This window comes from Saccopteryx bilineata, chromosome 4, assembly GCF_036850765.1.
Source record: "Saccopteryx bilineata isolate mSacBil1 chromosome 4, mSacBil1_pri_phased_curated, whole genome shotgun sequence".
NCBI lineage: Eukaryota > Metazoa > Chordata > Mammalia > Chiroptera > Emballonuridae > Saccopteryx > Saccopteryx bilineata.
Genome location: NC_089493.1, coordinates 202430372 through 202444232, shown reverse-complemented (window position 1 = coordinate 202444232; position 13861 = coordinate 202430372). Strand labels below are relative to the sequence as shown.

General features: G+C 34.9%; 1 protein-coding gene across 2 annotated transcripts in view; it reads left to right on the top strand.

Annotated features, from left to right (window-relative positions):
• Positions 1-8291, top strand: part of TBCA (tubulin folding cofactor A) — a 112512-nt gene extending 104221 nt beyond the window's left edge. Inside the window, exons 3-4 of one of the 2 annotated variants that reach the window (XM_066273621.1) lie at positions 3475-3561; positions 5933-8291. In XM_066273621.1, coding sequence (XP_066129718.1) covers positions 3475-3561; positions 5933-6013 — 168 coding nt within the window. In that variant the 3' untranslated portion in view covers positions 6014-8291. Of the gene's footprint in view, positions 1-3474; positions 3562-5247; positions 5320-5932 lie in introns of those variants that run through there. The other variant, XM_066273622.1, reaches the window with a different exon arrangement.
• Positions 8292-13861: the final 5570 nt, after the last annotated feature.

Below are 13861 nucleotides of genomic sequence, written 5' to 3'. Positions count from 1 at the left end.
CCCTGACTATAGAATCGAACCTGGGACATCTACACCCCTGGCTGATGCCCTACCATTGAGCCAACCAGCCAGGGCCTAAAGTGAATTTCTTGTAGACAGCAAAAAGTTGAGTTCAATCTGTGAATGTCTTTTAGCTGGTGAATTTAGATCGTTTGTATTTAAAGTAATTATTGCCATCGTTAGGGCTTAAGGGACTAGATTATTTTGTTTCATGGGATTCTTTTTAGATCCTTAACCATTCAGTGATAACCACAAACATAAGTGAAGTAAATTTCTTATTTGAGAAACAGGTTTCCCAAAAGTGAACATTCCAGGAAGCCCATGTGGAAGCTGTAAGGCTTCTTAAGACCTAGTCTCAAGTCTTCAGTCCCAGAATGCCTCCTCCACTACATTCCATTGGCCATACAGAGCCAACCCAAATTCAGTGTGGGAAGTGGGCAGGAATTCCAGAAGGTGGGGATCATTAGAGGCCATACAGGAGACTGGCTTTTCACTACCACTAATTCACATGCTAGAGTTGAAACCAGAATCATGAACTGTAACTCAGACTCTTTCAACTAGCTAATCACTCTGGGACTTGACTTTCATCTCTGTAAATTGAGACTGGACTGGATGACCACTTGTGTCTCTTCTAACTCTATGATTCTCCACTTGTTTCTCAGAGTACATTTATATCTTTTCTCCTCAGCTTTATTGTGGTATAGTTGACTGTTTAAAATTGTATCTATTTAAGGTATGCAACCTGATGTACATTGTGAAATACCACAGTCAAGTTACTTAACAAATCCATCACCTCACATAGTTGCCATTTTCACTCTTTTGTTGTCAAGTGGATTTCTTGACATGTTTTTTAGCACATTACTATTTTATCACTCAATTAAAGGAAAGACTTAACCATTGTTTGGTGATCTCTGGACTTCTCTAGAGCTCAGTTTGGCAACCTAATGCAGTTACCATTGGTTCCAGAAGCAACCAGTATCCAATATTACAGTGTTTATAGATTATATAGGTATAGCCATCCCTGTGCGAATGATCTGTATCGTTAAAGAAGCTATAACCTTATCCCAATTAAGCAACAGCAAAAGAACTTAACATTGGCCAGATTATTTTACAGAACTCTTCTTTCAGGGGGAAAAAAAATTAAGATCTGCTGATTAGGGCATTCTCCCCCTCCCCCATTTATATATGTTTGATTTTAAAGAAAATTGATCAGATTTTAGTTCATTTGTTTATTCATTGTTATAATCTGAGCTATGCTAAGCCTACTTCTATTTTACCAGAATAACTTCCTCAAAAAATCGTTACTTGTTTTGAAAACAAGGCTTTAGTACCTGACCTGTGGTGGCACAGTAGACAAAGTATCACGCTGGAATACTGAGGTTATCAGTTTGAAACCCTGCACTTGCCCACTCAAGGCACATATTAATACTACAAACCAATGAACAACTAGAGTGAAGCAACTATGAGTTGATACTTCTTGCTTCCCCTACCCTGTAAAAATCAATAAATTTTTAAAAAGCAAGACTTTATAGTAAGACTGCATCCCATTGTGTGCCCCTAAGATTCATTGTACCTCTCAGTCTGTGTCAAGATCCTGCTTTTAGTCTTGTCATAGTCAGCATTAGAATAAACTTTTAATTTATTCAGTTATTTTAAACAGAGGCACCATTCATTTTAATGAGTTCTTCCCAAAGGGAACACTTTGAAAGGTAATAATCATTTAGTGTAAGGAAGATATTTTGAAGGGTGTCTTTACTATATAATCACACCTTATATACTGTCTTTTAAAATTATTTCTGACAATTGTAATTTATTGTTACTAGGTAAAGTATATAATTTATTGTCTCGATAGAGATATGATTTGTGAATTCCAAATACAGTCATCACTACATGGGAAGCCTTTGGCTCCCTGTGGCATGGTCTTATAGAAGCAGCATTAAATACTTACTTTTGTGTTAATGCTCCTATACTGGATTGGAAGATGGAGGCCTTTTCTTTTTCATGTTTGTATCCACTATACCTGATGCCCTGCAGCTATATATAGTAAGCTTAAGCTATTCTCAAGGGAAGTCCATAGGGGAGGAAATATGAATCACTTATCCAATGAAATGTGCCACCACTGATTTTTCACATGTATTCAAACTAACCCAATACACAGAAATAATTTAGTGGCAATGATTAAATATCTAGGCATATTATGCTTAGTTGTGAAGTAAAGTCGTGATCCTGCATTTGAAATTTCAACATGTGTCTTCCAGTAAAAAAATGACAAGTTCAGCAGATTTTCAACTGAGGAAATGTAGACAGAACATCCTTGTATAATATAATTCTGATTTTTCCTTTTACAATGTGAGCTATGACAAAACTGTTGGGGAAAGGAAGAGGGTGCTTACTGAGACTTATTAAAGTTTCTATTAAGATACAGTATAATTACCATTAAATTATGTCTTATTTCATATGAGCTAGTAATAAAGCTTTTTAGTAAAAGTTCAGATTTTGTATCCATTTTACCAAAGGTATTTGATCAAACATGAGTTTTTGGAAATAAATACTTAAATGATCTCTGTGTCTCTTACTGAGAATAGTTTAAGGAAATAAAGCTTTTTACTTACCTTAGGAAAAAGACTTATTTGAGGTTTAATATCTGAAACTCTTATTTACCCTCCTGTTGATTGGGTTTCTAAGTCATTGATTTTATTTTTTTTTATTTTTTTATTTTATATGTTACAGTCCAGCTTTGAATGATTTTAAGTCCAGAGGTATCTGCTGGAATAAATACTCCTGTGTTTAATTCTGTAGTGTCTGTCTTCAGGAAGAATAGGCAGAAGTTCATATTCAGAGGGGTGCCAGGTTGGTAATTTGGCTCAAACTACATGGGGAGAATAATTTGTCTCCTAAAATGAAGCACCAGGATAAGTAATAACTTTTTATGCATGATAAGCATCAAAAATATGAACCTGCTGGTCTTTGCTTTTCATTTTTCTTTACCTCTTTCTTTCAGTGAGAACCTCCTGCAGTGTGCACACGATGTGATCAATAACTCAATAACTTTTTTCATGCAGTAATTATCTCCATGTGATATTATATGAACACTGTTTTTCTTTATTACTCAAAAGATGCAGGAGATATTTATTAACCAGCTGATCCCATTTTGGATGAAGGTGCTTTGCAACAGTAGGAGAAATAGTTTATTTTAAATAGCCTTTTTAAATCAATGCTTTATGAAAAGCTTTTTCAGTTAATTTTCACTTAGTACAAGAAGATGATTACCGGAAGAGGTTTAGATCTAAAACTTGTACTTTGTTTATTTTACAGTATAATAGTCCTTCTAACTTCTAGTAAGTACAATTTAAATTAAAATATTGAACTGATTTACATACCCACAATTTTTCTGATTCCTCTAAATCACTTTAGATATTTACAGAGGTATAAGTTCTATCATTTTTGCATGTCTCACAGAGATTCTCATTATAGGCAGAGATCCTGCAAGAGTCCCGGATGATGATCCCAGATTGCCAGCGCAGGTTGGAAGCAGCATATGCCGATCTTCTGCAGACATTAGTAAGTAAAGATTTTTCTGCTATGTGTTTAAGATTTTTCCAATCTAATATATAAAAGGCCAAAATTTTAAATATTTTACACTGAAAACTAGTTGGTGACATATTTTGTTCTCTTAATGCTGTGTACCAGTATACTTTAAAATAATTAATGAACTTTAAATTATATTTAAGTTATACCTCTAGTAAAAGTACTATGTTGAGCATGTTTATTTTATTTACCAGTATTTAAACTTAAATATGTTTGAGGTAACATGGTAGGTATTTATGGTACTAATATTGTTCTCCAGTATCTTGAATTATTTGGTTTTCATACATAAAGATCTTTTTTCACACATTAAAGATGAGTAGAATGTTTGAAATATTAAAGCTCCAAATGTTTCAGATGAATTTGGACCATAATAAAAAAGATCTGGAATTCTTTCAGATTCAAACCAAAATTAATTTGAGAGAAAAACAAACCCTGTAATATAGGCAATCCTCTCATATTGACTTGGAGCCTATTATTATACTTGTTTTATAAATACCTTGTGATATAGTGGCAGAATCATTTTATAAAGAATTCTAAGAATAATTAAAGTCATCTTCTTTTCTAATAGAGTTATAAAAGCATAGAACTATATGCACACCAGTTGTTACTATTTGATAATTTGATGAATTCTAATGTTTACTAATTTCATTTTATACTTATATTTCTTGAGCTAATATTAATTACTTGTTGCACAGCTATCTTCTGATTGATGGTTGTTCCCTATATAACAAAAATAATGTTATATGTATTCTTTGAAAGAGAGTAAGATATGTTTTCCCACTAAAATAGTATTAGGACTAAATCTGTAAAGAGAAAGAGAGAAATGTCTACATTTTACTTTAATTTTGACACAGAACTCCATGTTTACCTATAGGATCTTTTAAAAACCAAAAACTTTCCTTTACAGCCAAAAATGAAGTTATGATTTTGAAATAAAAAATAAAAACAGGAAATAATTAATAATTAAAATACTACCTGAGACAGAATCTGTATTTTTGACAATTTAAATGATTTTTTTCTCTCATAAATCTAGTAGCTGAGAAAATAATAGAAATTGCTTGAAAAAAATAATATTTTTGAATGATGTATTTGAGGACGTATTCAACAATATCACTGCCTCAGGGAACTTAAGTTTACTGAGAAAAAAGACATGTTTAGGTGTAATTAGAGGGTAAGAAACTCTTGTCTATAGTCTGAATTAAGCAAATTCTTTAAGATGTATGCTAAATAAAGACACTTTATTCCCTCTGCTCTGTAACTGTTTGTATATCTTTAACTTTTACTGACCTGAAATGAATTTCTGACCATAGCTTTATTTATTTATTTAGAATCAAGCGAAATTTTCTATGCATAATAACTTAAATGATATTACTTCATTTATCTGTTACCACTATAATATATTGGTACAAGTTTTCTGTATAAAGTACCAAGGAAAATTTCAGTGTTTAAATATCAGAGAAGGAAAGATTTATTTTGTTTCTTGTAGTAGAGCCGGGGTCGGGAACCTATGGCTCGCGAGCCAAATGTGGCTCTTTTGATGGCTGCATCTGGCTCACAGACAAATCTTTAATAAAAATAATAATAATAACGTTAAAAATATAAAACATTCTCATGTATTACAATCCATTCATTTCCTACCGCTCATGTTCATGGTTGCAGGCGGCTGGAGCCAATCATAGCTGTCCTCTGGGACAACACCAAATTTTTATTGGATAATGCGTAAGGTACACAGGTATGGCTCTCACGGAATTACATTTTAAAATATGTGGCGGCGTTCATGGCTCTCAGCCAAAAAGTTTCCTGACCCCTGTAAAGTATAGAATGCTCATTAATAAGCAGGCAGTTCAGCTTTCTAATTTGAAGATTGTACTTAACTTTGGTGTGACACTGGTAGTCTTCTTTGTTGTTTTGAATAGTTGGTGGATTATTTTGTTGTAAATTTTGTCGTGTATGTAACACATTAATAAATCATTTTTTACATTGTCTATGATTAATAATCTTTTTATATTGTGATGTCTTAATAAAATAAGAATTTAAAAAATTTTTCTTAATATTTTATTCAATTAATAATGTAAGAGCTTTACATGATCATGCTTTTCACTTATGCTATGAGAATATACAGTGAGACCAAACCAGACCTATTGTATTTTCTCTTACCTGTAAAGAAAGAACAGAACTATGGGGGGAAACCTGTAAAAATACACTGTCCTATTTAGATGAGGCTTGAGATTCTTTTTCTTTTAATTTTTGAGCTGTTTACATTAATGGTTTGTAATATTTGAGTAAATAACAAACTACTGAAGTTTGAGAAGTATGAACTTACTTTTATTCTGTTCCATCTCAGGAGAATGAAAAGGAGCTGGAGGAGGCTGAGGAGTATAAGGAAGCACGCTCAGTACTGGAGTCAGTGAAGTTAGAAGCCTGACATTCTTCTGGACATTGTGTTTTTGCAATTAATCCTGGAATTCATTCCATATTTTATTATTTTTGACCTTCTGTGTGTTCAAGTAGTATGAGAATGTGATTCTTTTTATGCAATTATATATATTTTTCTTTGTCTAATTTAATGTGTCAAATAAATGAATTCGTCTAATAAAATTGTTTATTTTATACTTTTTAAAATTTTTCCACTGATGAGAGAAAAGGAGGGAGAGAGAGAGAGAGAGAGAAAGAAGCATCAATTCATTGTTCCACTTGCCTCTCATCTGGGCCCTCAGCATGTCCAAATAACACTGATCCACTAAGCCTCCTGGCCAGAGCCTATTTCATACATTTTTTTAGATGTTTATTTTATGGATTTTACAGAGAGGAATGGAGAGAGCAAGAGAGAGACAAGAACATAGATCTGTTTCTGTATGTGCCCTGGTGGGATTGAACTGGCAACCTCTGCACGGCAATTGGCCAGGGCATACATTTAAAAAAAATATTTTAATTAACCTTTCAATATTAAGTCATAGACATTTTTGACAGAGAATTAAACTCTGTTAGATTCTATTTGAAGTCTAAATATTATGCTTCATAAGCATGGTCCAAGTTAAAAGCAGGATACCATTTTATTCTATTTTTTTTAGATAAAACCCCAGATTTGGAACAGTTTATTCTGAACAGGGTGCAAATCCCTAGTAAGAAAAGAACCTCTTATGGACTAGGCCATCCATAGTAAAAGTCTAACATTTTTATCTGTATAAACTAATGGGAAACATTTAAACTTTTTCCAGAAATACATTTATATAAAAAATACCAACCAATTAAATCAAGTAAGATTCTTATGCCCAATAAAGAATTGAATTATCTTTTAAAAGAATAATGGCTATTGCCTGCTGGTGTGCTGGAAGATGTTTAATGGCTCTTCAAGATAGAAATGGAACCTCTTGAGTTGTAGCTTTTGCTGATTTTTGTAGTATAAATTCTACCATTGTGACTGATTTCAAGCTACTAACACGACATCACTGAACACAGAGTTGGAAAGAGACTGTAGCTCCAAAATACACGGGCTATAGCTGAACCTGGATTCTCTCTCATTACCTGGAAAAGAGCATTGCTTTATCACCGGGTATTTTTTCAGTACAATTTTAAACCCACTTGAGTTTACTTTCTAAAAATATTTGACAACTCATTTACTTTTCTTCTTCTATGTCTGGAGACTGTGTATGAACCTTATATCACCAGCCTAACATGAGCAGTGATCTAATGAACCAAAATGATAGCATTTAAATTTTAAAACTCATGATTGAAAACATAATAAAACTTGAATTTTTGCAGCTATAAAATATATACTTATAGTGTGGTTCATCTGATTTTGGAGGTTGCTGATGATCACTAGAAATAAAAATATTTATTGACTATGTCAAAAATATTAGAGAAGAGGAAAATAATATTATTAATGTTATTTATAAAGCCTACTCTTGTTTTAAAACACAGAATGTATAATTTATAAAATCTTTATATATGCAGAAAATTACTTCAACAGGGAGTAACATATATCAGAAGCATTTCTAAATTGAAATGTCATCATCTTAAAACATATTACAGGCCCTGGCTGGTTGGCTCAGTGGTAGAGCGTCAGCCCCACGTGTGGAAGTCCCAAGTTCTGTTCACGGTCAGGGCACACATAAGCACCCATCTGCTTGTCCACCCCTCCTCCTCTTGCTTCTCTCTCTCTCTTTCTCCTCCCCTCCTGTAGCCATGGTTCAATTAGAGCGAGTTGGCCCCTGGCACTGTGGATGGCTCCATGGCCTCCACCTCAGGTGCTACAAAATGGCTTCAGTTACAATAGAGCAAGGGGTCCAGATGGACAGAGCATCGCCCTCTAGTGGGCTTGCCAGGTGGATCCCAGTCGGAGCACATGCGGGACTCTGTCTCTGCCTCCTCTCCTCTCACTAAAATAAAAATATATATATATTATTTATTTATATCATGCCATTTTAAAAGTTTCTAAGGTTCAATATTAGAGATTGAGTACCAGGAGAATTGAAAATATTTTGTAGATGGAATTAAGCACCAGAACAGGTTGGCTTTTTAAAAATATGTGTATTTAGTTTTTCAAATAGGATATCATTTTTTAAAAGTATATGACTATTTTTTAATGTAAAGCATTTCATTTCAGTCTTTTGCCAAATACATAAACATTGTATGTATTCCTAGCAAATGGTTGCCTGACCAATTGAAACTTGAATAGAACATACAATTAAAAAAAAAAGAAAGTGTTAGCCTGACCTATGTTGGCACAGTGGGTAAAACATTGACCTAGAACACTGAGGTCACTGGTTTGAAGCCCCAGGCTTGCCTGGTCAAGGCATGTATGAAAAGCGAATTGATGCTTCCCACTCCTCCCACTCCCTTCTCTCTCTCTCCTCTCTCTAAAATTAAAATCAATAAATAAAATCTTAAAAAAAATTTTTTTTAAGTGTTAGTTCCTGTAAATAAAAGTAATACTAAAGTAAGCTTTGCAGCCCGGACCTGAATCTTGTTTACTGGGGGAAAAAAAAAAAATTACTTTCTGGCCAAAAAGCAAGGTAGAAAAAAAGAATTATATCTTTAGATAATTCCTATCTCAGATACAAATTTTGTACTGGCTCTCTGTTCAGGTACTGATGAGAACCAGCAAGAAGGTCATCATTCTGTGAAGGCTTATTTCTGGGAATTTTTGACAATTCCACTTACATTTTCATGGCCAAGAAGCACATTAAGAACAGTGATGTAATGATTCAGCATTAACTTGTTTTTAAGCTTTTATTTGATACCTTACATCTGTGTAAAATTTTGTAGAATAAGTGAAAAGAACATTTCTAACCTCGAGTGAGAGAAAGAATGCTTTGAAGGATTCCATCATGACTTGGCCAGACAGCTGGGTTGGTCGAAACCTTGACCCAGAGTGCAGAGGTTGCCAGTTTGATTTCCGGTCAGGGCATATACAGGGGCAGCTCGATGTTCCTGTCTCCTTCCCTGCCTCTCAAAAAAAAAGATTTCATCATAACACAATACAGAGCCTTTCAGACTGTTTTGACCACAAACCACACTAAACATATTTTCCATTGTGACCCAGTACTTACATATGGGGGTCTTTATATACATAAAACAATAATAATAATGTGGTGCATTTACACAATGGAATACTACGTGGCCATAAAAATAGAAGGAAGTCTTTTGCAATGTTATGGATGGACCTGGAGAGCATTATGCTAAGTGAAATAAGCCAGTCAGAGAAATACAAGTATCATATATATGATTTCACTCGTGGAATCTAATGAACTAATAAGCAAAATAGAGACAGACTCATATAGTGAGCAAGTGGACTGATGTCATGAGTGGGGACTGGGTGAGGGGGGTGGAGGGATTGAACAAAAAGGACCAAGAAAAAAAAAGACTCATGGACACAGATAATAATATGGTGATTGCTGGGGAGGGGATTTGGGGGGAGAGTTGAAATCAAAATAAAAATTTGTAGCCCTGGCCGGTTGGCTCAGCGGTAGAGCGTCGGCCTAGCGTGCGGAGGACCCGGGTTCGATTCCCGGCCAGGGCACATAGGAGAAGCGCCCATTTGCTTCTCCACCCCTCCGCCGCACCTTCCTCTCTGTCTCTCTCTTCCCCTCCCGCAGCCAAGGCTCCATTGGAGCAAAGATGGCCCGGGCACTGGGGATGGCTCTGTGGCCTCTGCCCCAGGTGCTAGAGTGGCTCTGGTCGCAACATGGCGACACCCAGGAGGGTCGCAACATGGCGACGCCCAGGATGGGCAGAGCATCGCCCCCTGGTGGGCAGAGCGTCGCCCCCTGGTGGGCGTGCCAGGTGGATCCCGGTCGGGCGCATGCGGGAGTCTGTCTGACTGTCTCTCCCTGTTTCCGGCTTCAGAAAATTGCAAAAAATAAAAATAAAAAAAAATAAAAATAAAAAAATAAATAAATAAATAAAAATTTGTTTATTTAAAAAGTGTCATGAAAAATAAGTATCCATAATAGGTACAGTTCCTCAGATATTTTTATTCCATATCATATTTTAAAAAATATTTATTGATTTCAGCAAGAGAAGAAGGGAGAGAGACAGGAAGATCAAGCTGTTTCTGTATGTGCCCTGATCAGGGACTGAACCAGCAACCTTTGCACTTGCTGGCAGTGTTCTAACCAACCAAGCTATGCGGCCAGGGCTGTTTTATTTTTTCTTAATAGTGATTATGACCATGCTGTTGGGTAGTGAAAGACACTACCCTAATATAATAAAATTATTATTTTTATAAAAGTTATAAAACTTATTAGGTCTCAGAGCAGTTGTGTGCCAAGTTATACACATTGTTGTTATAGTGTCAGGGCAAAGTACAATTAACATTTGTTAGGTATCTCATCTTTGCGCAGACTAATACAATGGCTTTCATAGAGTAGTAGGCAAAACAAAGACATAAAAGTGACAGAATCAAGTAATAAGCTAAAGTGATCAACTTTTTACAATGAAAAAGACAAAAATAAATGGAAGAAAATATCGTAAATAAAAGAAACATTCATTGCAACAATAATACACTATAATATGAAAAATGCATAATAAAAACATTTGTAATATTTTATATTGTAATTATGCTTATGTGCCTATTAATTTTTTATAATAATTGTAAGAAAAAAGTACTCATTTAGATACAAATACATCACATCACACACAGTGGATCAACTCTGCATCAAATGAATATGGACATTTAAGATTAGTCTTCCAGTATCAAAAAGGAGGACATGGAGGACACATTTCAAGGCAGGATGGAATTTAAAAAAGAAGGACTGACCTCCCTAAAGGAGGACCATTGGTCACCTTAAATAAGCCTAACTTTTTTTATATAGTTTTCTGTAAAACAAAGGGCACATCATTTCTAAGTGAGAAAGTTCATAGGATAAAGAAATAGAATCAGCCCTGGCCGATAGCTCAGTTGGTTAGAGCATCATTCTGAAGCTCAGAGGTTGCTAGTTCAGTCCCTGGTCAGAGCACATACAGAACAGATAGATGTTTCTGTCTCTTTCTCTCTCTCCCTCTCTAAAATCAATAAATAAAATTAAAAAAAAAAAAGAAATAGAAACATAACATAGAATAAGTAAAGTCATCAAACCTAGGCTGTTTTTAATGCTATTAAGAGCATTCCTTCCTGACTGGTGGTGGCTCTGTGGATAGAGCGTCAACCTGGGACACTGAGGTTTCAGGTTCAAAACCTCGAGGTCACTGGCTTGAGCCCAAAGGTCACAGGCTTGAGCAAGGGGTTACTGGCTCATCTTGAGTGCCCCCACCCGTACCCTAGTCAAGGCACATATGAGAAGCAATCAATGAACAAAGTGATGCAAGTAGAAATTAATGCTTCTCATCTCTTCTTTCCTATCACTCCTCTTAAAAAAATAAAAAAATTGTTCCCAAGTTTCAGAATTTCACATGGACATTATTGGCTAATGGGGAGTCAACCCTAGTATATCAAAGTACTCCCCCAAAGTCCTGGACGGGAGCTTTGCAGGTTGGGCTTTTGGTATACAGTATTTTCATACTGGAGAAGTATTGCCATTTAAGGACTACGTTGTCCTTCCTTAATCCTATTTTGTACCAGGTGAATAAATCATGTAAACAGTTCCTTAGGAAGAAATGGAATGAATAATGAAAGCTGGTTAAAACAAGATATTGTAATGTTCATTTAATATTACTTTCTGGTTAGGAACATTCAAAGGCTAATATTTAAAAATTGTCTCTGCCTACACCTGTGCATTGAATCACTTTCAAATTGAGCAGTCAAATCTGGTTAATCTAAATTACTTTGCAAACTTTATTACATTACTTGGCTTTTAAAAAATTCTATCAGATTTAATAAGGACACATTCTACAGCTGGTTATCACTTAAATCTTATTATTTGGTCATTTAGATAAACCAAGGATAGATTAATCCTTTCTTTGATGGCAAGTCAGGACCTTTAAATGTCAGTGTAAACTTGACATGCATGTGAATAAGAGCTGTTAAGCATTTGGCATGAAAGGGTTAATCAGATAATTTAGTCCTTGTTACTCTTGAGTGGTTTAACTGGAAAGAAATGGAATGGTTTAGAAATGGTGCACTATGAAACAAGTTATAAGTATTAGTGTACTTGAAATTTTTAAGAGTGCTTCATATAAATTTACATTGCACTCCACTATTAGTCTTACTGCTCTTATAATCTGAGAAGTATTTGTTCATGTATTGGATTGTTGCACAGAAAGTTAAAATTAATTTATGCTATAGTAGATCTGAATCTTTGTTTTGTGCTTTCTGTTGACTAATGAATAGTTGACAAGGTAACATATGTCACAAGAGAATATTTTTAATGCACAAAGAACCCTTTCAAATTAATTAGGGAAAAGAAGTCCAGGTTTTTTAAAAAAAACATAGGAACACAGTTCGCAAATGAAGAAATGCAAATGGACAGTTTTTTTAATGTTTCACTTCAGTAGTAATCAAATTCAAATTTTAAAAACAATAAAGCAAAAATTTTAAAGATGAATCTGTTGGCTATGTGATAAAGTAGTAGCCAATGAGATTAGATAAAAGGATAAAATGAAAATATTCAAAAAGAGGCATCATTTTCATATGCAGTTATATGTACTGTATTGGGAAGACACAAGTAGTCAGTCATGCTTAAAATAATTAGAAGCAATGAGGAAATTAAAGTGAGTAGTTGCAAAATGAATATATAGAACGATTATGGGTGAAATTATGTTCCTTCAAAAGATACGTTGAAATCCTAACCCCCACTACCACAGAATATTACCTTACTTGGAAACAGGGTTCTTGCAGATATCAGTTAAGATGAGCTCATACTAGAGTAGGGTGGGCCCCTAATCTAATAGGACTGACATCCTAATAAGACAATGTGAAGACAGGGAGAAGGCTGTATGACAACACAGGCAAGATTGGCATTATGCAGCTGCAAGCCAAGCACTACCAAGGTGACACTGTGAGCTAAGTGGCATGGAACAGGTTCTCCCTTAAAGCTTTTGAGAGAGTATGGCTCTGCCAGCACCTCCATCTTGGACTTTTAGCCTCCAGGGCCATCAGACAATAAATCTCTGTTTTATTTTAAGCCACTTAGTTTGTGTTACTTCATTAAAGCAGTTATGGAAATACGTGGAATCCAAAAGCTTTTCTACATACCAGCAATAACCAAGTATAATGGAAAAATAAATTCCTACTGTGAGTCATAGAAGACAGTTTTAAAAATGGCTTGTACTATATATGAAAAGTTAATATTGTCAAATTGTAGTTTATCCCTATGTCAATCTATAGATTCAATGAAATAGTAGAATAAAAATAAGGTTTGCAGACAGGAAGGGAAATTTTAGAAAATTATTCTAAAATCCAATTAAAAAAAATTTAACAGGTAAGAATTGATGGAAAGGGGATAAGAAAAGCAACAGTGATTAGGGGTAACTAGCTCTGCTCACCATTAAAACATGGCCAAATTGCAGTATTGCAGAAATCAAAGGAGGACAAAAAAGCCCAGAAAACTTGATGAAGGAAGTAGAATTTATTAAAGCCAGCGGAGCACATGGGATTTGTAACTCTAAAACACGGGCTCCCCGGAGTTGATTTTCTTACAGGATATATACCTTTACAGTATCTAAGCAACGGGCATGTGATTTCTTTAAGGTTTCCCAGGACTCAAGGAGAGGGGAGGGAAAGCTTTGGTGGGGTCAGCAAGGGGGAAGGGGTTTCTAGATCACTGGCCGTAGTTACATACAGATCCTGCTGTTCTTGTTTTGTATTGTGACTACAGGATACAGATAATTTATC